Genomic DNA, 26452 nt, shown 5'->3' on the forward strand with positions numbered 1-26452 from the left:
AATACCAACAAAAGTAGGCTGCATTTGAAAAGAAACCAACAAAGAAGAACTGTATTGCAAGAGGAGCTGGACTTTAGGAGTGAAGTGGTAAGCTCAGTTTCTCAAAAAATAAATAAATACAAAATTGAAACTAATTGCCAAGATAAGCCCTGATGCTCTAATATCTTTATTCAGCAGTTATGATCGTCTGGATAATTTTGAACAAAAATTATATTTGACAAGTCGCATTTTATCCCATTGGCTTGAATTAAAATCTGGAATTTCATCATGTCCAATTTCCCCATGAAATGTGACTGATGTAACCCGACGTGACATGATGCTGCATTTCTTCATGGAAGCTCGGGTTCATTGCAACAAGGTTTGACTGATGCACCTGACAGATTGCAATACAACTTCACCTCTTATCTGGGGGGAGGTTGAGGGGGAGGAACTGGAAAAGCAAAGTACTTGGATTTCCTTTTGATTGTTTTATACCCTAAATATCCAGTTCTGGGTAGAAGTAAATTTCAGGAGTGGATCCTGACGTTGTATGGAGGAAAAATAAAAAAAGGACGAGTTTTCATCACCATCTACTTTTCTTTTTTACCTCTTAAAAACAGAATCTTTTACTTCTCCACAAAATCTGCTGTTTCTTATCCTTCGGCATACTGCTGCCTCTTTTTAAGAAGCTCATTACTGGTAATGTTTGGACTTACTTCAAAAGAGAAGAATATGTCAACACTAGAACATCTGTGTCCACACGGAGCACTTTGATGGCAGTGATATCCTCTATTTACAACAGTAACATTGGAGGTGACCCTTGATACCAACTGCATTTGAAGATCTTACCACCTAGGGCAAGAGAATCCAGGTCAAAACTGTCGATCTGTATTTGACATCCTCAGTGCTTCAAGAGCACTTGACACTGATTTGTTCCAGAGTCAAGAGTCAAATGTGGGAAACACTGAAAGTCTTGAAGCCAAGTTCACGCAGGTACATTCAGAACAAATATTAATATCCTTTAAAAAAACCTCATACTCTCCAGGGACCGGTCTGTTTCTGATATGCTGGGGTTTTAGACACATGGGACCAAGTTCTGTCCTCGATACAACAGGAATCTTCTTATTTAAACCAATCACGCCATAAATTCTGTTATTAAGGAGAGTTGTGCATCTGGATCTCTTGGACGTGAGACAAGAATACACCCCTTCACCTCTAAAGCAAAGCCCACCTATGTTTTAAGATTTATCACTAAAAGAATGACTGAGATGTGGGCAGATGAATGTGGGGAGAATTCCAGTATGGGCCACAAACCTTCGCTGGGATCCACCAGCTCACCCAGGCAATCACAACAGAGTCTCACGTATATCCGATACAATGAGGTTCACAGGTGCAGTAGTGACTTGCAGTGTTGCTTCTGTCATTTGCATTTCTTTATTTTTGATTTTCAGACATTTGCACTGTTTCATGTTTTCTTAACTAGACGCATCGTTTTCTATCTGTATTTTCAGTCAATTCAGCCATCTGAGACCATGAACAAAGCAATCATACTGATTTAAAAGAGATCATAAGTGCACATCAGTCAGTCTATAGCAACGGTTTCACCCTTCCACCCCTACCCCAAATACGTGACACTAAATCAGAGTGGCTTACACAAAAATGAAACAGCTGCTACATTACTCTAGTGAGAGGTGGGGTGGAGCAGAAACATGAAATAGCTACAGCAGATTACCTTGAACCATAGTAAGCTCCCCTGCCCTTTTCAATCTGCATGATTATGTCCTCTGCCCACCCCCTAAATCATGTTTGTCAAGTTACCAGGAAAGAAAAACCATTTAAGCCATGGTGTAAGGTGGAAATAGTCCCATGTCAGTCTCAGGTCATGAACTTACGTCAGTGTGGACCACACTTTTTAGCAAGTACCCTCCAAGTCCCTTCTGTCACTCCTATCCCCTTCCCTCGCCTGATCTGCTGATCCGCTTTCTGCACTTTTTCCTATCTGCCCTCTGCAGCCAGCTCCCCAATCTGCCATATGGCACACACCTATTCTGCCCGTGTGTACTACTGTACTACAGGTTGGCCACCCCGTCTTACATCACAACCCGCTCAAGTGAACCCCGCATCTATGCAGAGCCCCAGTAACCCAATACTTCTTAATAGTCTAAGAGCATCGAATCAATATGGATAGAGACTACCCCATTCTTATTCAAGGATTACAACTACCCAAATGCTGCTCTAGCAGCTATAAGTAAATCCTGTTTCAACCAAAAAAAAACCCAAAACCACCAAACACCATGGGAATAATTTTGTTTACAGGTTTCACTAGAATACCATGGAAACAGATATTGAGATGACTGTAAAGACATCTCAAAAATAATCTGAAAGGAAGACACTCAGCTATAATAAAAATCATATATCCAAGAATAAAAGGTGCATTTCCCTTCTTGGTGTGCGCACACAACTCCTATTAATGTTAATGCACTGTAAATCGTACTGAGGAGACTAGACCCCAATATCATTACAGGCCTTAGTAACTGTATGAATAGCTGTTCTCCTGCAAAGTACAGCAGCATGCTTTCATCTACAGACCATTAGAAAGCAAACACAAATGTATTTTTTAACAGAATAACGATACATTTCAAGTAAAAAAAAAAAAAAAAAAAAAATGTACTTCATTGCCAAAGCCACTCGATCTGCAGTAAATTATGCCACAAATTGCAACGAGGATTTCTGAAACAGGATGAAGGTGGAGCAGCAGCACAGCTGCGGGAGGAAGCAGCATAGCTCCTGCTGCCTACGCTCTGCCTAGCTCCAGGCAGTGCTATTCATCCCTCCCTTTCATGGGAACAAAATACTCCCCCAAAAATATAAAACACAAAAATAAATAGATCTCCTGGGAAAATCGAGGAGAAAGGTGTTTTCGAAAACACTGAAACAGCCTATCTGTTCCAGAAAGAGCCAGCTCTATACCATTTCAGAGAAATGTACCTTTTAATTTGAAACTGAAATAAGGAATAACATTTGTAGAAAAGCAACAATGTAGATTTACACATGGAAAATACTGGGCAGAAAATACTAGATCCCAGTTAGAAAAGAAAAAAAGAAGGCTTGAAAGAAGATAGGAATCTACCTAATAAGTCTAGCCTGGAACAGGTATAGGTATAAAAGTGGAATCTTAAAATAAACCAAGAAGCATAATTAGGATTACTGATATATACATTTTAAGATGTCATTAAATATTTGTATTGAGCTCAGACCCAGACAGCATCAACCCCATCCTATATCCAAACGCTGGCTTTTCCTGTATCAGTGCGGCCTAGTAGAAAGACAAAATTGGCATATACTCTGTGAAACCTCTCTTCTTTCATAGAAGAGAAGACCATGCCAGCTCAAAACCTAGTCTGCAGAACTCAGAGGCTTTGTGGGCACTTTTTCACTGCAGAACCAGGAGGATTTTTTTTTTTTTAACAGGGAGAAAGGGAGAAATACTGGGTCCACCAAAAAAAAAAAAAATTCAACTATGAACTTCAGTAGGGCAGGATTCTCCGCATTGCACCCTTGTGCCTTTTAGAGCTACTGACATCTGCTCTGGGGGCCTCATGTTAGCAGCTAGAGATACTGTATCTGTCTTGGATACAGCAAGTGGAATACCTGGTGCAAGGGCAGCCAGAAAAGAGTGGTAACTGCAGCGCTTATCACAGTGGCATGAGTTCCCTCCGCTACAGACACTAGACTCAAGACTGCCCGACACAGAAGTGAAAGGAGATATCAATTCTCCATCTCCTTAGGCACCCTTCTGTTGTTTGCAGGGCTAAATCTGCCATGTTTTGTTGTAAAAGACTCCACTTACCAAGTATCTATCTGTCCGCAGCATGGAAAGTGGCACAACCCTCTGTGCCCCCTAGACAAGCTTCAGCAACAGGTGCCAAAACACAGCTCTGAATAACCAAGTGTATCTCTGCATTGTTAGGGCCTAACTGCAATTCATACCCAGACAAATCTTCAAGCTATAAGCAAGTCATGTAGCTAATTCTTGGGAGCCTTGTATGCATTAGATCATTTTCCTAATGAAATATAATGAGTCCTATTCACATGGTTACAAATTGCTGATCTATGTGCATTATATATATTTTGCTGTGTGACAATCTCATTTGACCTCTTGGTGCACTAGACAATCCACTTGAATTATAGCACTAGATGAGAAGCATTATTTAGTTCCCCGATACTAGATGTTACACCCAAACCAATGCATCTTAGCTACTGAGTCTCAAGAGAAACAAAATTTCCAAGCCATTAGCAAAAGCTTAGAATGATAACTTACCATTTTGGTCTGCTCGTGGACTTCACCATAGGGGTCATTCCATCGCGGTAGAGGCTTTTTGTTTTACTGAAGTTGACAATGTTGAAAATTACCCTCTGGAAAACAGACAGAAGACTTCGTGACTATCTTAAAGGGTTCTACATACAAATCTCTCATTTTCCTTCTTTTTAGCAGAATAAAGTATAGTCACAATACACAATGTACATGCCCATGAAGTCGATGGGTAATAAGAACAATATAAAGAATCAAGTAAAGGACATGCTAAGTTCTGATATTTTCATAGTCCAAGAAAAGTATCCTTATTCTGATGAACATGCTACCACCAGACTTGGGTAAACTCTGGAGTAGATGACACATGGGTCGTTCAGCCAATGACCCAGCCGTTAGGGTTGTGCGAAGCTTCGGGTGCTGATTCGATTCGGAGGAGATTCAGCCTGATTCAGCAGCCGAATCTCTGAATCAAATCAGGAGACCAATAAAAAGGTCCAAATTGTTCGAATCTCTCTGAAAAGATTCAGAGATTCGGGCAGTTCACACTTGCTGCTGCAGGGAGCTGGACCCAAACTCCATGATGGTAAGTTCGGGGCGAGGGGGGGAGAGGAGGCTGGAGGAGGAACCATGGGGGGACCCTCACCAGGCCCCATCCCCTGCATGCTCCCCCAGCCCCACAGAGTGCCCCCCAACCCCCACCTGCTCTCCCAGCTCCCACCCCCCTGCATGGCTGCCCTACCTAGTCCCAGCTCCTGATTATTTAAAAACAAAACAAAAAAGCCCCCATTCACCAGCTGCTGCCAGGCAGGGGGCGATCCTCTCTGTCCCCCGTTGCCCTACATTGAATGGGGAGCTCTTCCATGAGCCCCCATCCTCTGCCCCTTCTCCCAACCCCTCCTCCCCACCCCCCGCATGGCTGCCCCGCCAGCTCAGCTCCTGGCTGTTTAAAAAAAAACCAAAAACCCACACTCACTGGTTGCTGCAGTGGCTGTTGGGACTTCTGGGGGCTTATGGTAGAGCCCTCCATGCAGCACGGGGCAATGAGGTGCAGCGGGGATCGCCCCTCCCAACTGGCAGGAGCCAGTAAGTGCAGGGCTTTTTTGCTTTTTTTTTTTTAAAGAGCCGGGAGCTGGGGCCGGGTGGGACAGCCATCGGTGGGGCTGGAAGAGTAGGCAGGGGGTGGGATCCATTTGATTCAGAGATTCGGCTGATTCGGCGGCATCCGAATCTCCAAATCAGATTCAGCCAAATTAAATCACTGTCCCCTGAATCAGCAGAATCCAAATCTGAAGTGAATACTAGCCGCTTTGCACAGGCCTACTAGCCATATAAAGAGACAGGTTGTACTCAAAACCAAAAATAAAGCAAACATTTGCACCAAGGAGTTGAAGAACTCCCTGATGGTAGGGAGCTGGGGATAGAGAAGTGCAACTCATAAGAAGACCTTCCCTGCTTGCTATACATCAGAGCTTCTCTCTCATATGGTCCTAGTCACCTCCACCTACCTGGGCCTCAGAGACTACAGGAACTGGCTTACACCTTGGGATAATGTTATTCCCCTGTGGAAAGGAGAGGATCATCTTTCCTCACCTTTTTTGCTATCAAGGAACACCCCTCCAGAAACAGCATTAAAATTAAAGTATAAAAACAAACAAACAAAAAACCTGTCCACCAATTTTTCTGACAGGGTAGAAAGTTAAAAAAGGTCCCAGTTGCAGTCTTTCTTACGGTACACCAATAGCTTCAGTGAACTTGGTGCTTATTCACAATAATGATAACAATATTCAATTGTAAAGCATGATATCCAACTAATCATTAAGGAAAATTCCTGATTAAAACTAGTGTAGCATTTCCTACAGACTGTAACAAATGTCATTTCTTCTGTACAGTAATATTTAATGCAAACTTACTCAGAATTCTACTAATCATTGAGAAATGTCATATTAACTGTGATCCTCCAGTACATTAAGTTCATTTGGTGTATTTCAAATCCAGCATATCTCAAATCCTGCATTCTTTTTATTTCCAGCATCAAAATACACAAAAATTAAATACAAATGGTAAATGCACTGGGAGATTCCACCCTCCCCAAAAAAAACAACACAACAGCATCCTATTTGAACTTTTCCCTTTTTAATTTCTCTCTCCACCCCCCACCCCCAATATCAACACTGAGGTATAAGGTGGCTTTTGGAAGTAAACTCCACTCTGGATTCCCCAGTTTACTTACGACACAATTGGTTCCTGAAAACCGCGTCTTAAGTCGAAACGTTGCAACTCAGAACCAATTTTCCCATAGGAAACAATGTTATAAATGGGGGTTGGTTCCTGAACCAAGGCCCGATACCCTATTTTCACTAAAAATAACCCAGAATTTTGTACTCGAGCAGTTATAGATGAGTAATATAGCTACATTAATGTATTTATATTGTAAATAGCAATCATTGATTTGGAAGGACTTCTTTAAGGTGACTTTGCTGGACGTTTTGAAGGGATCTTGGTTGGACTTTTTGAAGGGATCTTGGCTGGAGACTTCTCAGGCATCTTGGTTGCAGGTTTTTCTGGAGTCTCGTCTGCTTTCTTAAAAAAAGTGTCCAAGGCAGTTTGGACAGATGTTCTCCAGGGAGATGGGTGATGCAGCAAACTTGTTTGCTGGCATGGCTTGGCATCAGATCAAGTGTTATAAAGTTGAAACTGATGTCACAAATTTGAAACCGGGTGTCAATTTATAAACATTGTAAGTGCGAAACGTTGTAACTCAAGGACTTCCTGTACTTTCAATACACACAGTTGACATGATACTTGATCAAATTAAAGACTCCCAGAATCTCATGGTCTTGGCTTGGTGTTGTTTTGGTCAATGCATTAAAACAAATATCAACTTTTGCATTTTTGAATTTCACAGAGCAAAAGTAGACCTCTAATGAAGGCTGGTCTGGCAGCAAAATGTTACAACACTAAAGAAAAAGCAAACCACAGCAGGCTGTTGATAATGGGAATCCAACACCTTTAGGCTAGCCCATGGAACAGAAAGGTTTTCAAATAAGCTGTGCCACCTAGAATATACATTCCCAGGCTAAGCAAAAATTAAGGAAAAGTTCTTGAGATATGTGCTGCTAACCTTGCAATGGAAATGTTCAAGCACCTTTTGCTACATTTAAGCACCTTTTGCTGTGCACCTGTTTAAACAAAGTGTGAAAGCGCGCTGCGGGCCTCTCTAAAAGTGATTACAAAACCAGCAGGTTTAGATAAATGGTTTATCACAGATACTCATTTGCAAGTAAAGATCTTCTGCAACCACAGCAAGCTACATTCAATGGAGGCCAACATTTGTTTTTTACAAATACTACTGGGCAAGCTACATAACCAAGTAGCTCCATTTTCATACACCTTGCTTGTTTAAGTGCCTTTTGATGGGTCATAATATCAGCTCATATTCATAATTTCTGGACCCAGTTCAAGTAAACGTTTCACAAGCTCTTCCATTTCCAGGATTCAGGCTGACCCTTTTTGTGGTACACAGCAGAGCGAACATTTCATTCACATCCGAAGAGTTTTGTACTGTGCACAGAAGCATTTCCTTGTGTTGGTCTGGAGAGCTTTTTTTCCTCCTTTGCTATTGATCTCCACTCATATTTGTAAAGGCAAATTAAGTTGCACCAAATTGGTTTGTTAATCCTGATGTTTCCATCGAGTAAATGAAACAAACAAGATCTCCAAACCAATTGCTTTAGACTTTGGATGCAATCATACTGCTGTTGGAAACAGAAAAGTTGCTAATTTTGTTACGTACTGACTGACTCATCGCTGACAGCTGGTAGAGCATGTTCTTATTCCAATCAAGCTTATTTTGTATAATGAGTTGGGCAAATGTACACAACTGGATAAGCAATGTATATAAAAACAGAAATATGCAGCTCATTTCACTAAACAGCACAGAGTATAAAATTTCAACTACCAATCTTCACAGTAGACTTGGTGTTTAGCAATGTGTGCAGTCCTTTCAGTACAGTATGCAGCTGATTGGCAGAACCCAAAATTCATCCACCATAGAAATGAACTTTATCAAAGTATGCCACTGAATTAATAAAAGTACACAAATGAGAAGCACTAAAATATGGAGCTGAATCAGTCAAGTATTCTTGGTGATAGTCTATGCCGCTCAGTCAGTGAAGTGTGTAAAATGTAATAACTACAGTACACATGCCTTAACTAGAAAAATATGCAGCTTGCTCAATAAGGTATGCAAACATCTCTTGAACCGAAGTACTGTAATAAAAGTTTGTGATACAGTAGGCAAACATTTGCTGAACAAGTAAAATAGGTTGCTGGTGTGGTTTTTTGTCTTTAGTGATGTTCCTTAGAACATCAGTCATTAAGAGAAAATAGACTAGATGCGCACTGTCCTCACTGGATTGCTCTCTTCCGAATTCTGTATGATATCTGTGATTTTCAAGGGTAGTAATGGGTAACAACTCACATCATTTTACATCTCTTAAGATCATTAGAAGCATAAAACAAAAAAAATATATTCTAGTTATGAAAGGGGTTTAAAACTGAGTCTGGCAACTGAAATATGTTCAAAATACATTCCAAAACTCCAGAGAAATTATTCCTAATACACAACTATGTAATGTGAATGAAGAGATCATTAACTGACAGGAGTCTCAACAGTATTATACTAATGCATACTGAAGTAACCATATTGATTGAAGCTGTACCAAAAATTATGATGATGTAGCGTCTGTAGGTTGCATTAGTTACCACTTGTTTTCTAACTCCTGCCCCATTTAAACAGCAATTGGCACAAGACAGAGAAGCTGCTTGCTAAAGCATAGACACACGAAATATGCTTTTGACGTCACCGTGTATTTGTTCTTCTTGCTCTCTGAGACAAGGGCTGAAAATTCTGTGTATGGCAACGTGCAACTTTCCAGAAAGTGTAAGGATGTAGCCAATCTGGGAATTAAACCTCTTCATAGAAACTGCAGGAAAAGCAACCCTCTTCTTTAATAGTCAAGGGCTGAATTGCAGTTGCCGACTTCTTGTTTGGTGAGGAATCAGTTGGGGGAAGAGAAAATGAGCAGATCATGTCTGCTCTTTTCTTCAGGGTTAAAACATCACCAACTATTTTCCTAACATAGGCTTTTGAAAATACGTTTTTCCTGTATTCACAGATGCTCGGGTCGGAAGGGACCTCAACAGATCATTGTGTCCAACCCCCTGCCCCGGACAGGAAAGAGTGCTGGGTCACATGACCCCAACCAGATGACTATCCAGCCTTCTCTTAAAGACCCACAAGGCGGGGGAGAGCACCTCCCTTGGACGCCCATTCCAAATTCTGGCCACCCTCACCGTGAAGAAGCTTTTCCTGGTGTCCAGCCTAAATCTGCTCTGTCAGTTTGTGACTGTTGTTCCTTGTTACCCTAAGAGGTGCCCTGGTAAACAGAGTATTTCTGGTTCCTTACTGCATTCCCCTAATGAATGTGTAGGTGGCCACAAGGAGAGGCCTAATTGGTTTCTCCATGGGTGAGATCCAAAAGGCTGGGAAAAGTTTGGGTTGATTTTCTCTCTCGCTTTAGCCGAGTGCCATGGGTATGAAAACTGGATTCTTCCTGGGCTGGAAGAAACACACTCCGTTGATTTGTGGGGACGGTGCATGGAGTCTAGTTACAAAGAGGAGTGGAAAGAGGACAGAGGATGCTCAGTGGGGATGGGCTCTTCAGAGAGTTCAGCATTTAAACTCTAACAAGAATCCCAAAAGCATGTGCCAACCAGGATTTTACTGAAGCTGCTTACAGGAAGGATTGCTAGAATGTTTTAACATCAGCCAAACAATATTTTTCTCTTTAGCCTCATTTTCAGAAACCGTTGGACCGTTTTGGCTGAAAACAAAACACAACAAAACAAAAGCAGCCTGAGGCCGACACCCCGCATGGAAAATATCAGTGCAAATAGTTTGACAAAGTTCTAAGTACCAGAAAACAAGCGTCTGATATCACGAAGTGACAGGCAACCTGGAAAAGAGCAAAGCTACGAGTTCTACCTACAGAAACTGCTCCTGCAGACAGTGAAAATTGCTATAGGATGTAGCCCACGTGTCAGCACGAACAACGAGGCATTGTGGAAATAATGGCTCAAAATCCAGCAGGAATGATTCAGGCCTCTGCCGTCCAAGAGAAGAGTTTGGTCTGCGCAACAGCACCGTGATCTTCCAGACGGGACTCCAAATCCTGAGACCGTACTCTCCGAACGATCATGGAAAAGCTGATGGGATTTACAAGAGAGGTTTTGGCAAAAATGCTTCTTGCTCCTAGCACTGCTGTGCTACCTCCCACCTGCTACCTGCTTTCACTAGTTGCCACCTCTCGTGATTTCATCTCGAGTTTCTACTTCCCTAAAACGGCAGCTTCTCACTTCATAGGATTACACAAGGATCTATTGCTTTTCCTCGTTTTTTTTAAATTTTTTAAACTGAATTTCCAAACCTCAGGTAATAGAGAAGCCTCCAAAAACCAAGCAACAAACCCCCCCCCCAAAAAACCACAAACAAGAGAGACCTCCCCCCTTTCCCCCATAGGCTTTAGAGGCTTAAAAAACAAAAGCAAAGATAAAAGAAGTCTTTTATTAAAAAATAATGTCAAGCCGGCCTTGTGATCTTGGGGCTTGACTCGCAACGTTTGAATGTTTGTGGAGTTGACAACACAGGATTGTCAGCTTCCAACTGAAGAGCGCTGAATTTCAGCAGTTCTGATGCATTTCTTAAAGACCTTCTTGAATCCTTCATGATACATATGTTACTGAAAAGTATGCAATAATAAAAAATAGTAGAGGGATAGGGAGCGAAAATCAAAGAGCAAATAACTGCTGGAGTTTTCGCTGGTGACCATGAAAGCAAGAAATAATTCTTACAGTAAGCGCTATAAATAAAATCCTAACAAAAACTTTTAAAGGTTATTTTTTGACCTTTTAAATTTTAATTCATTATCTTCAACATTTTTATATAACCAGTGCATTCCTTCCCCCTTAATGGCAAATTTGTCTTCTTTATCAATTTTAAAAGGTTTTAAAAAATGATGGCATTCAGCCCTTCCCCTTCTCCAACCCCCCAGTAAACAAATATTTAAAATCTGTCTGCTGTCAGAAGAAAATAAATTCTCACCTACTGAGGAATGATCTTAGGAATCATACAGAGCCCTCATAGGTTTGTTAATCAGCTGCACCTGTGTCTTGTTAACTGGAAATTCTCAAGTTCTTGCTTAGGTACTGAAGTCTTATAAAGGTAATGAAAAGAATGGTTTACAGACTGCAAATTATAGGATTTTCTCCCTCACTGCAGCTTCTGATCAAGATACTTAAAGAGAAGAGAAACTAAAGTTTAGCATGTTACAAACACCAGCATTCAAGCCAGATGAAGAGGAAGATGTATAATGAAATAACCCCTTTCTGATGTGCTGCAATGACAAAGGTAAAATGAGTGAATTTACCACTGCATCCAAGCATTTGAGATGTTCTTGGCATGGTTTCCATTATCACGGGACAAAAGAAACAGCACCAACTCTTTGGGTCTTTCTATTAATGGGACATAATTACACCTTCAATTCATAAGATATTCCAAATAACTGCCTGCTGCAGCAAATACTCTGGCTAGGTATGGGCATTAAAAAGCCCAAGCTGAATCAATACAAGTTGCGCGGTTGTCTACAAGCAGCATAGTTTAGATCAGTAGCGAACAAAGCACACATTTCCCCTTTGGTGGGAAATCATAGACCAAGTTCTGCCATTTTTAAACCAGTCTGTGTGTGCTGGACTTCTGTTGCAGGTATAGACTGGTTTCCAGTCACTTATACCAGTAAAAGTGTAATGTCTGTACCTGGCATCTGACTAAGGCTCTCTTTTAGCTATCGGGTCTGGAATTCCTGGGAATCTGCTCAAGATCCATGCATGGCAGGACCATCCCTTCAGAGACCCACTGCCATTCTCCATCTGTGCAGAGAGGATTACAGTGATGGGATAGACATCACCTCACACAGGTTTTGTAGGACTGGGATACTCTGTCGGAGGGCATCACCTTGGGCGCAGTGCTTCTTGACCAAGAGTGCTAGAGACTGATCAGAGGACCGGCGTTCTGGAATTGCTGCTCCCTTCCTAATATCAAATCTGCTGCCCCTCCTTGCTTTGCCAGATCTAATTATAGTGCAATAATAATTATGGCTTGTATAATAATTTTCCATTAAAGCTGTTTTTTGAAGAAGAGTTGGAGTTATCAGAGTCCTGGCTTTCTACTGAAAATTCAACATTTTCTTAACCAAAAAAATCCCAAACCTGAAGTGTTCAGCTGAACTCACCCCCCCCCCCCCCAATTCATTTAGAAATGCCACTGTGCTGCTTCCTGGGACTTGTCCTTTGTCCGCTAGGCTGAACATATTCATGGTTTCTCTTTTCTATAATGCATCATGGGTACAGTCTCCCTAGCTCTGCCTTGCCTCACCGAAAGGGCTAAGTATAGACAATCAAAAAGCCAAAGGCTGAATTGATTCAATCTCTGCAAGTTTCTCTAAACTGCAAATACTGGACCGATAATGAAGTGAACTGATGTTAACTAAAGCAGTTAAGTCTGATACTACATTCAACCAAGTTTATTTTACAACAGGTTCGGCCATTTTGAAAGAGCTTTGTGTGCACTGAACTTCTGTTCTGTCACAGGTTTAAACCGGCTTCTGATCAGTTAAACTAATTTATGTGTAATGTCTGTCCCTAGCCCTGGAGATATCTGCAGTGCTCAACAAAAAAGAAAATCCAGCCACAGAAGAATGAATCCAATGCTTTTTGGCTGAAAGTTATGTATTTTTTCCCCACCAAAATGTTGAAGATTCCTGGAGGGAAAAAAAAAGAACCACCTTTTCCCCATCAGCTCTAAACAAAGTACTTTCTGTTCATCAGAATGTCTTATGTGCATGTTCCACTGCAAAATAACCTCTTCCATATCTTAAAAAGGTTTCCAAAACTGCAGCAAGCTCCCCCAACTTTAAGCATATACCTGCCTGCCTTAAGTCTTTTTTTTCCCCTCGCCATGTGCCTCTGTCTCAGAATACAGAATAAGGTGTGCAGACATCAAATGAAATATATTGGAATATTATGGTTCAGATTAGGAAGCCACAAATGATGTTTTAGCCAGCAGGTCAAAACCAGTTACATCCTATCGTATTCCATGTCAAAGTTTCTCCATGTCATAGTAAGAGCCGGTGCAAGATGACATTTAAAAGTACAGACATGTATTAAACTACTCCGGCTCCATAATTACTGACACTACCCATGTTCAGGCGTCCATATTCTCTGCAATCAATATTACGGCTGCAGGTGGGTGGTAACAGCTGGTTGCTTTAGAACTTTGCTTGCAAAATCTGCTGATATCTTACATCTCTCAAGAGGAAGCAGCTGAGAGGACTCAAGTTTTCCTTTTCCTAATGGAAATTATTATTATACAGCGCGAAGAAATGCTGTGAGGTTCGATAAGACAAAAACAATAACAACAACAAAAAACCAGCAGATTAACATATTCTTCTTAATGCAGAAAAAGACAATGCTGCCAGTAAAATGTATTCTGTGCCAAATCCTGCTGACACTGGAGAGCCTACAAAAGGCCTCCAAGGCAGGGAAACAAGGCTGGATAAGGGGAGAGAGCCAGATGTAGGCGGTAATGTATAATTATGCATATAAACTGGCCAGAAACACAGTCACCCCAGAAGCAGTAGTGGAGCCCAATGGACACAGCAGAAGCCACCAGCTAGCTCAGAGGTTACACTCTGGGGCCACGTCCAGATGAGCGTGGCCATTTGTTTCTCCAGGGACAAGCAGCAGTGGCACACCTTGTGCTGCTGCTACTTGTCCCCAGGGGATGCCCATGCCATGCGTGCTCTGGCATGCGGCAGGTTACACCAGGTAGGGTAGGGGAAGCTCGGACCAGCAACTATGCTGGCCCCAGCAGGCTTAACTGGGGGCCTGAGGGAGCTGCAGTCGCTGTGCTCCTGCAGCTGGGAGCCTGGCCACTCATCTGGATGCAGCCTGGTTGAGTAAAGGAATGGTTCTATTCACCAAACGCTGCGGAGAGCTTCTCTGTAATACCTGTTTTCCTTTGGTTTGTATAAGGCCGTAGATTTGAGCCTTTTGTGTCCATCTGAAAACACCCCTTATTTAACAGCAGACAGGAAATGGGTCCTTGGAAGAATGCTTGAAGCTAAAAGTGAAAAAATAGGATAAACATGCTGGATATGGAAAGAGACTCGAGAGAAGCACTGCCATCATTTATAATGTATCTTGGACTTTGGCACTTGTTTTTAATATTTTAGTGTTAAGATTTTTCCTTCCGAGACTTTCAGGCATACTGTGAGAAACCGGAGGACAGGTTGAAAGATCATCCTGTGAAGGAAGCTGAAAGAGAAACACATGGGAGAAGATAAAAACAATCCAGAAGTTGCAGTATCCTCATCACCACGTTTCTTGGTATGTTAAACAATTAAGATGTTTTAATATCTATAATCAGTACATGTTGATCACAGTAGCTCTTCAACTGCTTAGTAGCCTCCAAAGATATAAAAACCTTTACCAGATTCTTCACTAACTAGGCACAGATGGGATTTCCATCACTGTTACCCATTAATGCATTTGCTTCCCAGATTTTTGTATTTTACATGGAAGGAAAAAAGTAATCTTTCATTGCAGCTTGGACCTCTCAAATATCCTGTCTTCCATATTGTAGAGTAGCACCAGTATTTAACCCACCCTCTGTTCTTCACTTCTTTCAGTAGTGATGTTGGTCAATTCTTTTCCAAGACAAGACACCCTCCTGGTTTCACTGGAATCATTCTTAATTGTCACCATAATAGCAAATATTCTTATTTATGGGGAACTGGCACTAGGGCTCCCCTTGCTGGCATATTACAAGACACAGAAAAGAGATCACCTCTCCTCTGAAGAGTTTACAATCTCTTTTTGTAAGAAAGATACCAAATTATTTCTGTTAAATTCTTTGTATCGTGTGAGGGACATTTGCAGCATGTGTCCTTTTCCTCTCTCTGGTTAAATTACTTTAACACTTTTAGACCTTCCAGCTAAACATATCTGCAAAACTGCAATTTTTACATAATGCAGCTACTAGTATAAGCAAAGCATAATCAATACATTAGCCTGAATTGGAATCTTAACACAGACTACTGTCATAATGATTTTAAAAGTGTGCTCATGACTTTTTAAAGCCATTCTTATGTAATTTCCTTGTATTTTTAATTTGCTATTCAGAAAAAAAGACAGAAATCCATTCCAAACGCATTTAACCGGTCCAGTTGTTTTCAAAAGGTCATAAGAACCTGCTTAAAAGTTAGAAAATGATTAAGAGTAGTTCTATTCAGAGCCTTACAAAGTCAGACAATACCCTGTACTTCCCATTATCCCAGATACACAATTTATGCCCAGAAACTGATTACTAGAGAATACAAGTGACAATTCTGCAGATTTTTTTATGTAGGAACCTTTTTATAAATGTTAGGGATCACTTTTAAATGTTTAGTTTGTGTAGTTTATTTAAAAATGAGCCTGAAAATGCTTCTATCTGTAAAGGCAAACAAGTTTCTTTGGATAAATCCAATATCTTTTGTTAGACCAACTCAAATGGTTGGAAAAATTCTTAGCAAGCTTTTGGGCACAAACATCCTTCATCGGGCTGAGGAAGCATCTGCAGATGATCTGTGCTCTTCTTGGATGGAGTGGTAAAGCAACCAGAGGTCAGTAGGTATGCAAGAAAGCCAGTCAGTGAAAATGTAAATTGAGGTGGTCAGTAGGTGAGAGAAAGGAGGGGGGAGGGAGAGTGGGGAATGAATGTAGCTGTAGTCAAAGGATGAGAGACAGGAGGGTAGAGGGAGGGAATGAGAATGGCTGGTAGAGAGTGGAGGGTTTACATGGAAAGTCAGATGTTAGGCAGGTTATAATGGGTCTTAAATCCAATGTCTACATTTAGTCCATGATTTTTTGTATCACGGAGATTGATGAAGTGAAGTTCGTAGGCTTCTCTGTGAAAGGTATTTTGTAAATTCCCTTTGAGGATTAGAACTGAGAGGTTGGAGAGAGAGTGGTTTTCTTGTGAGAAATGTGCCCCCACAGGTAAATTGGGTATTCTTGTCTCAGATAGATTTCTGGTGTGCATTCATTCTGGTGCGCAGTTGTTGTTTGGTTTTTCCTATACATTTTCCATCAGAGCATTTGGTGCACTGGATGAGATGTATTACATTTTTGGAGGTGCAGCTGTAAGATCCAGGAATGTTGATGGCTCTGTTGTGGGGTGTAGCAATTGTGAGTGTGGTGAAGATGTGTTGCCAGGTTTTACATTTCTTGTCCCAGCATGGTCTGGATCCAGTTTTGGGCCATAGGAAGTTTGCTTCTGGTGATGAGGTTGGTGAGTTTTGGTGCTTACTTAAAGGCTAGGATGGGTGGTTCTGGAAAGATCTCTTTGAGAATTGGGCCTCCTTCTAGCGTGGGTTGCAACTGTTTGAGGATTTTCCATATAGGTCCCAGGGAGCGATATGTTATAACCAGTGTGCAATTCATGGGGGGTTTTCTTCTGTACTGCAGCAATTCTTCATGTGGTATCCGGGTGACTCTTTTTATGTGTAATAGGAAGTTGAGAATGGACTGCTTATCTTATTGGCTTTGAACTGCTGATTATACTGGTGTATGATCAAATGTTTATGGCATATAAGGTTATCAGCACTGCCAGTTAGATAATGAGTAACTCTCAACACAAATTCCAATAATCCTTCCCCAAAAAGATAGCCCTTTACAAGATGATACAGCACCAAAATATCTTATCGAAAGAAATCCTATCTACAAAGAATCATGCATGACCAACGTCATTTTAATAATAGGTTTAAGGTGTCCCCCCTCTTGCTTCCAAGAAGAGAGCATAAAATCAATTCTGAAATGTCCTAAAAACAGCCTAACAAGAGGACTATTTAGAAGCATAAGGCTGGAAAGAGCCTCCTGGGCAAGAGTGCCTGCATTCAAGACAAGCATTTATCCAAAGATTCCTATACAGACCACACCCACTTCAAACCACTGCCACCAGAACTACAACGCACATCAGAAATGCCATTAACATGCTACACCATGCATGGTAATGCTCTGCATGGAGAGGATAAGGACATCAGTAGTCAGCACCCATGCAGTGAAGCCTCCACAAAGTGCCCCTTGCTGCTGTTCTCAAGAAATCTTGAGAGCCTTCAGGGCAGGTTCACGGCCTCATTTGTGAGCTTGATGGATGCAGGAGTTGGAATGCTCTTCTCAGCAACGCTTTCAAGAGCAGAGCAAAAGTATTATAAACATACCCTCACCCTCGAGGAGTCCCCCAAAATCACTTCTGGGGCAACCAAAGATTCTCACATCATTTCATAACATAATGTTTTGAACATACTGATACTGCACCCAAATGTTGTCACCCTGCAATACAAGTTCATGACGCTCACATGTGTCCTGTTACAGTTCTTATACACTTGTCTGACACCATTTCAGTACCTTTCCCCTAACGTTTCCAAATACCACAAGGTCACAAGAGCAAAAGGTAAGGAAGAAATTTTTCTGGCACCAGAACTACAGCAGCAAGAGTATTTGTGACTGCTGGAAGGAGAAGTGGCTGAAATTCCCTGATGGAGCATTAGTTGCTGATCACCACATTTATTTCCATTTTTCAATGTATTACTTGATTTTATTACATACATCCTTCCACAACACCAAGGGCGCATTTTATAAATGGGAGAAGGCTGTGAAAAATGCACGTGGCAAATCAAAAGGAAGATTAAATCTACAGTTACATGTTTAGAAATATTCCAGCAAAAAGCTCATATTCACATACATGATAGCAGCTTTGAATATTCCCAGGGAAAAAAAGATTACAGTGGTCTCCTCTGTGCTAGGACAGGAACTTTGTGAAGGAAGAGGCTGAGAAGCATATTCATAACAAAAAACAATAGTATACAGTGGCATAACCTGCAGGCAGTGTAATAAAGAGAGAACAGTAATACAACTACACATAAAGAAACAATAACAATACTCTTCTGGGACCTGAGAATTTTCTACAAGGCATCCAAGTGCACAGTCAATAAGCCGTAAATTGCCATGACATGAGAAATTGTGCTCCTGTATTTCTTGCATGCTCAGAACAGTTTTGGGTTCATGAGAAACACAGGATTGAGTCATAAACATGTAAGGGGGACTGTGAACATACTGATGGTTCAGTCCGAGAGATCCAACTCCACCAGAGACATGTCTTAGCAATGGCTGTCTTAGCACAGCCTTGGTCTTGGGTATTTGGGTAATTTCCCTGACAAATTAAAGTAGCATAAAGGTTATTCTTTCTACCTAGTGCTGAGCCTGCTGATCCATGACCACTGTGCTGGTCACCTAGAGTGGATGCTGCATAGAAGCAAAGACTCCTGCTAGATGACTCCAGCTTTCCGTTCAGAAACCTGCCCACAATATCCAGGCAAAGCAGCCCCACCACACCTCAAGTTCCAGCCCTCGAGGTGCACAATACATTCATGTCAAGGACCTTGTATTTCCTTTATACATACATACATTTTAATAGTCTTAGATTTAGTCAAGCATCTATGCCTTGGCAGTGATGGAACAGGACCACAAAGGCTGGAAGGTAGGCTTATTTTGAAACTTCTAGCAATTGCAAACACTGTTTCATCATCAGAAGATACACGACAGTTAGGTAAATCCTCTGTGGAAGTCCAATTCCTTGCCTTGCACTGTTCATCACAACCCTAGTCTTCACCTACAAATTTTTTATGACCAAAATGACAATTCCAAAAAGAAAATACATAAAGCCAGAAAGGACCTAGCTTAAGATTCAAATTGTGTCCAGTTTTGCAACTATCTTCCCCTAACCATCAACCAGATTATGTTACATTTTATCAGAACATTGACAATTATAAAAACCTATTGAAAATACAAAGAATAAAAATCAATGAAGGTAAACTTGAACTAAACACATTAGGAACATTTTCTTTTTGAATGGTTCCTATAGATTGTTCTGAAATAACAGTCTTCTAGACATTTGCTTGGATAATCTCCCTGCTAAATCTAAAGGGGATAATCATACAGGTTTTATATCATCTCCTTAACAACAGCAAATTAGCAGAAAAAGGCTCTAAGACATTTAGATATGAACATATATGAAAAATTTCTATAAATAACTGTAGGAGTTTAATCGCATCAATAGCATTCCTTATTCAAAAAGTCTGCTCAAACATGGCTGGCAAAATAAAGAAAATATTTTTAGTACACGTGGAACTACTACATAATTATTTGAATGATTGTTGTTACATACTTTGTTGAGGGGACCTCAATTAGCAATTAGAAAATTTAAAACTATAGTTTATGGTGCCATGAAATATAAACCTGTGACATATTTTTGGAATGGTATTTTAGACAGTGGTAGGAAAGTATATTGTATTACCGACTTACAGCATATATAGACATAGAACGGCAATTATCAACATAGCTCTTGCATAAAATTCCTAAGAAAATGGCAGGACATGGAACAACTAATGGTTATACGGTGAAATTTACATTAAAATATGCATAAAACAATTCACTCCATTTTAAATTTCATAGAGAATAAGTTATTTAACTCAAATATTCACAGATTTTGTCTTAGAGTCCTAGTTCTGTACATACTGTAACTATTAGAAAACCCAACAATTGGGGCAAATGCAAGATCTCTTGGAAAAACTTGACTGTTTTTGCATAATAAACCATGGGATATGAACTCGGGTAGCCCTTTGTCAGAGACTGAGATGACTGCCCTCAGATCTCAGGCAGAAAGCCTCTCACAATTCTGTAAATCTTCACATATATAAATAAAAAATTAGTGGGGTCAACTCTAGTTCAAGGCTCGAGAGGCTATTATCTCAAGAAACTGGTATTTTTGACAACATGTGGCTTTATATGCTTATACCAAGAATGCCTCATAATAAAAGAAATCTTGATAGCTGGTAAAATAAGCTTAAACAGGTTTTGCTATATTATATATAAACAGACTTCCAAACGAAATACACTGTTGCATATACAGATTTTTACAAAGAAAAAGCCAGAGCAATTCAGTTTTATTTGCTTCTTTCACCCATGGGACGACCTTTCACAATAAGAATTGTCGGTGCCTTATTTATAATGGCAGATCTCAGGTTTGATTCTGGCAGCTTTTGATCACTTGATGGCCCAAAAGCCTTCACGTACAGAAGAATCTGATGCTTTTTTGGCATCCTGCAGTGTGTCTAAACCTCAAAAGCAACTTTTAGTCCCAGAAGTGAATTACTGAAGCAGTGTAAACAAAACACAAACGTCACAAAATGATGACTATCTCAAACAAAATATCTTTGTCAGATGGATGACAACTTCACATTTCTCAAAAAAGCTTCCATAACCATTGTACACATACACCCTGTAAGTAATGTTCTGAGTTACAAATTAAAAGCAAAAAAAAAAGCAAACAAACAATGAATTACTTAAAGTTTGTCTACAATTTTTTGGCAAAGCATAAAAAAAAGTATGCAAAAATATCAATGATGTATACATGTTGGAAGTTCTCTAACAAAAGGGCGAACTTATATCACACTCTTATATGTAACTATGTAGATGCAAAAAAGCGTTACCATCTGCTTCACTGAGCTATACAATCGAACACATTTAGGACAGGCAAACAAAAATTTGTCATATGAAGAAATTAATTTCTATGATTATTTACCTATACACTTATTAGGGCTGTGTGAAACAGCACCATTTCGTTTCGACTTCCATTTCATTGTTTTGAAGGGACAGTGTTTCATTTCGCTGTTTCGAATCAATGTTCCATTTCATTTAGTCAAAACTATTTCGACACTGTTTTGAAGTTTCTCCCATGGGCTATAATGACGAATCACAAAAATGCCTATAACTTTGTCATTTCTTGCCTGATTTGAATAAAAACTGCAGGGATGGTAGCGCCTCCTGAGGGCACAAAGCCTGCCAAGTTTCAAGGAGATAGCTGCAGGGGTTTTTGTGAAACTGCACCTCAAACTGTTCAAAGCAAAACTAGTATCACTCACTGGCAGTGGTAGCCTACTGTCATCCTGTATGCAGATCCAGGGGCCCGCTCCCCTTAGGAGGAGTCTGGCACAGCCCCACAGCCCTCCCGTGGGGCGTGGGTCCCCGGATCTGCATACAGGATGGCAGCAGGCTGCCACTGCTGGCTGGGGCCAGCACTGGGTTCTTCCTGGCACTAGGTGTGGGCTGTGCTGGGCAGACTTGGGTGCTGGCACTGTCCCCAGCCAGCAGTGCCAGCCTTCTGTCATCTGTATGCTCTGCAGCCTGCGAGTGGAGAGCTTTAAAAAAGCCCCGCACTCACCGACTCTGGCAGCAGTGATTGGGGCCTCTGGGTGACAGCTGAAAATTATGTCTGCGTGATAAAGATGCTTGCTGAAGGCTCTATGAAGATTAGACCAAGTGTTTTTCTGTATTTGTTTAGATATTAAGCTATACGTTGTTGCTAAGAGCCTAATTAAAGTTTAAGATGTAGTAAGGCCTTGTATAAAGTAAGGTCTAGTAAATTTAGCAAAGCCTTAAAGTAGTAAGGTCCTGTGGTGTAGTTAAAATTAACCTTATCAAAAGGAATGCAAGGCTTGTACTGCTATTAGTCAGTCTAAGAACAGTTGAAATAAAAAGAATCTGAGTGGCTGTAAGTTATCAGTACAATTCAGAAGCTATAAATAAGCTAAAACATCCAGAAATCATTCAGAAGATACAGCTCTGTGAAAAGGATTAGTTAGCTATTAACCTGGATCAGTGGGCCCGGGGATCTCGAGGAGCCCAACGACTGAATACCAGCGTCCTTCCTGGTACCTCTCAGACAACGCTGATCAGGGACGCCTGACTTCTCTAAGCTTTGTGGAAAGAGAAACTTGTCGTACATCAGGCATCAGAGGAGACTGCCGATAAGTTGCCGACGCAAATTATTCTCATCTGTCATTGTTTGTCTTGCTACTATGCATAATTGTGTTTTTGTTACGTCAATAAACCTTTCGTACCTTTCTACCTCTGACCATACCCTCAATCCCAAACCCTCCACAGGCGACTGAGACACTGGGTACTTGTGGCAGAGCCCCTGCCACGCAGCATGGTGCAGCAGGAATCATCCCTCCCACCTGGCACCCGTGTGGCAGCTACATCATCGCATGGGTGCAGTGCAGCTCGGGGGGGCATTGCATGCTGTCCGAGAGCTGGGGCGGATCCACCTGCCAGCCAGGGCTCCCAGTTCAATTCCCCAGCTCTCTGATCATCCCCCCAGCTCTTCCAGGGGGGCACGGACCCCAGATCTCCATGTGGGGTTTCAGCAGGCTGCTGCTGCTGGCTGGAGAAATAGCCCAGAGTCGCCACCATCCCCAGCTGGCAGGAACAGGTTGCTGTCATCCTACATCATCTGGGGGCCCACACCCCCTGGAAAATGCTGAGGGAAAGATTGGGAATGTTCAGGGACCTGAACAATCCCCAGCCCCTGGCTAAATTCCCCAAGCTCTCTAATCACTTCCCCCAACTCTTCCTGGGATTAGAGAGCTGGGGAATCGAACCAGGAGCTAGATGTCAATAATCAGAGCAGTCCTCCCCCCATCCTCCCCCTCGCCTTAATTTCTGTTTAGCTGCAAGCAAGCCTGGCCTCGAAACTCGTTTCATTTTGAAGTCTTTCATTTTGTTTCAGTTTCACTGTTTCAAGCTCAAACCACATGAAAACAGCATTGAAACAACACCCGTCGAAATTTCGCACAGCTCTAACACTTATCACTAGAACCCTACTCTAATGTGGACTACATTGATTAGATAAGACCTCTACACTCTGGTGAAATATACAGTTTTCTTAAGTTTCAGATATAAAAAAAGTTCACCTTTTCTCATGAAAAGATGCATGCTCAAAAGGGAAATCATGCCCCCCCGCCCTGCAAAAAAAAACCCAAACAAAAAAAATCAGTAGCAGCACTACAGTATGTAGGAGATTTAATTTTAGCACCAAGATACAATAAAATTGGCTCACCACAGTCAGATTTTCAATTTTTATAAATCCTTGGGCTGTTTTAAGGGAACAATGGATGCCATAAAGCACTGGATCTATGCCTCAGTATAATAGGTATCATTTATTATTTTTGCAAACAGAGGAAAAATAAAAATAGAATCTTGCAGACTGATTGGCTTGATACTGTAACCTTTTTACACTGACTATAACTACATTAATATACAAACAATTCCTACATGCCATCATTGGAGATCTGGGTTCTGAAAACGTCTGCTTCTTATGCCAATTTATTATGGAGTTAAATTAGCAGTGTAACAGAATATAAAGCACTATATTTGCATTGCATCCATTAATCAAATAAAAATGCAGAGCAGAAGTGAGAGAGTAAGTTTGGAAACCATCCAAAGAGATTTGGGCATAAAGCTTGATACTATATTACAGCAGACAATTTTAATGAATTTATGAAGCATTTTTTTCATAACTTTTAGACGCATGTATATTTGATACCAGGTTTTTGTCTGACTCGGTCTATACTGTTAAGTTTAACAATCAAATCTGTTAAGCTTTCTATTTTATTGATCAGTGATTGTGTACTTGGCCTATACGCATAAAATGGACATATATTATGGTCTTGTCTTCAGCCCACTCTTTTTACAAATCTAAGAGGGTTTATATCATTGTGAAATATTAAACCTGGATCCTCGCCTAGGCTCTTTCCATTTAAGCTCTGCAGTTCATGCTCTTTATGCTTTGTTATGGTCATAACCCCTTCAGAAGTAAGCCCAGTCTCTGAAATGCGAATGGGAAATGAAAGTAGGAATATTTATTGGCAAATAAGTGCCTGATTATCATAATTAGGGAACACTTCCAATCTCATTTTTATCTAAATAAATAACTGGAAAATAATCCCCTTTGCATACTGAATGTTATTTAAATTAAAACTACTCAGCAGCTTCCACCACTCTGATGCAAGTATTTTGTGACCATTCTAATTTAGAGAGAAACTACAATGTTAGAAGCAAATCTTAGTAAAAACAGCTGGAAGAAAATATGGAGTCGAAGGGGTTTGGTTCACTTCCAGGTTGTACACATAGAGGATCCGCAGTCGTGGAAGCTGACAGCAATGCCCACTCCCCTGGTGCTGGGGCAGTGCTGGTCAGGACGGTATATACCCAGTAGGAAGTGAAGATGCGATGGGTCAGGTGCCTATAGGGTTTGCCGTTTCAGTCTGGTCCTGGCAGCATTTGAAGGCAGCAATGCAAACCTTCCTCGTGTTCCCCCTAAAACGTGACTGCACCCAGCAGTGGAAGCAGGTGAACATTTCAGTCCCGTACCGCACCGGTAAGCCCGAGCCAAGCCCTATTACTTCATAGTTAGGAGTTATGCTATATTAAAGAGAGCTAAAAACAATTAAACACAGCAGCATCTAGCTAGAATTAAACACACAGAGATTTAAGCAAGTACAATTATTTAGAAACTATTTTTAAAGACATGCTCACAGCACTCGCGCTGCAAGGTGGTTTAAAACCTCAGTGGTTTTGAAATTAGGGGATAAAAAAAAAGTGAGAGAGAGAAGGAGAGAATCATCAGCCACTTCAAAGCAGGTCTTGCTTTGACATCAGAAAGTCAATTCACTCAGCTTAGCAGCATTCAATTCTCAACAACATTTTGTTCTGGGTCTCTGTCAAGTTATTCTAGGCTGTGAAATTGTCAGGAATGATGGATGACTATCAGCCTTCTGCTATCTTCTTGCCTTCTCCTTAGAGATTTGCGGCTGCTGACTGCAAGGCAAATTCCTCTTCTCTGGTTTTCTTTTTTTTTTTTTTTTTTTTTTTGCACAACATGCCAAATGAACAACAGTAATTATGAGAAAGCCTACACTACAATTATTTTAGCACTTAACTTTGTATTGACATCTGTAAGAGACAGAGCTCTCTAGATTGATTAGCAAAGATATAGCTTCCTGTCTTTATACTAATGTTTCTACAGTTATTTCTTCATGTGCAATTTTCACAAAAACACAGGTTTTCCAGCCTTTAGTGTTCTAAAAATATAAATTGCATTAATTGTGGAAAAGTTCTAATACCTAAATTAAAATTATTGTGCCGATGTTTCAAAAGAGAAGAACAACTTAGTGGACACTTCTCCAGGAGACATTTACTGCGGAGCTGCCTAATTAGCTCCGCAGTAAACTGACAGTATCTGTATGTGTGGCCCTATTAGGCCACAGGAAACTAATTAACTCTGCCACAGGTTATTACTTGTAAATACCAGTGTTCTTCAGTGTGCAACATTGCACGTGTAGACACTGATGGGGCTGGCTGGGGCACGAGGACGCTTTACTGCAGGGGCTGCCTGCCAGCTACCCCATTGCAACATGTTCCTGACCCCACATTGCTATTCCCCATTGCTGACCCCCCAGACCCCCCGCCAGCCGAGGCTGTTCCAACCCAGCTCAACGTGCTGTGGTCCCAGGCACGAGAGAAGACACTGCCCAGAAGCAATAAACTCGGGACAATATGTGCCAGTAGGATTACCATACGTCTGGGTTTTCCCAGACATGTCCTCTTTTTTTGGCCCCTTGTCCTCCATCTGGGCAAATTTTTTAAAATGTGAGCAAATGTCCAGGTTTTTGCTCTGCCTCTGGCTTTTCCCAGGTAGTAGCAACTTGGATGCTTGAAGCTGGGAACAGCGGGCAAGGTGATTGGGTGTCGGGGGTCACGTGCTTTGCACCCAGGTTTTGGCAAACTGTTTTCAGGTAATAGTGCGTGTGTGTATAAGCGCACGCAGGAGCTGAGTGAGCAGCAGGGCACTGGCAGCACTGGGGGTGGAGCAGGGGCTTAGAAGTGCCATACCACCCCCCCATCGTATTCCCCCCCCCCACTGCTCTTCTCCCCCTGCCCCTCACCACAAGTGTCCTCTTTTTTGATCCCGGAAATAATTTCACACGTAGACGTGCCCAGCAAGGAACAATGCTATCTCAAAATGCCACAAAAACCGAGACACTCTTCAGATGCACAACAGTTATTACCTGTTCTCTAGGTCTCCTATTGTGTCTAAAAGAACCA

General features: G+C 41.3%; 1 protein-coding gene across 3 annotated transcripts in view; it reads right to left on the reverse strand.

Annotated features, from left to right (window-relative positions):
- The window catches only part of LOC102572691 (BEN domain-containing protein 5), a 1452508-nt gene that overhangs the window by 1036038 nt on the left and 390018 nt on the right, over window positions 1-26452 (reverse strand). For all 3 annotated transcript variants that reach the window (XR_009462307.1, XM_059727817.1, XM_059727816.1), the window contains exon 4: window positions 4301-4395. Coding sequence is in view for 2 of the 3 variants with exons in the window: in XM_059727817.1 (XP_059583800.1) it covers window positions 4301-4395 (95 nt within the window). In the remaining variant the exon portion in view is untranslated. The remainder of the gene's footprint in view (window positions 1-4300; window positions 4396-26452) is intronic.

The sequence above is a fragment of the Alligator mississippiensis genome, chromosome 5 (assembly GCF_030867095.1).
Source record: "Alligator mississippiensis isolate rAllMis1 chromosome 5, rAllMis1, whole genome shotgun sequence".
NCBI lineage: Eukaryota > Metazoa > Chordata > Crocodylia > Alligatoridae > Alligator > Alligator mississippiensis.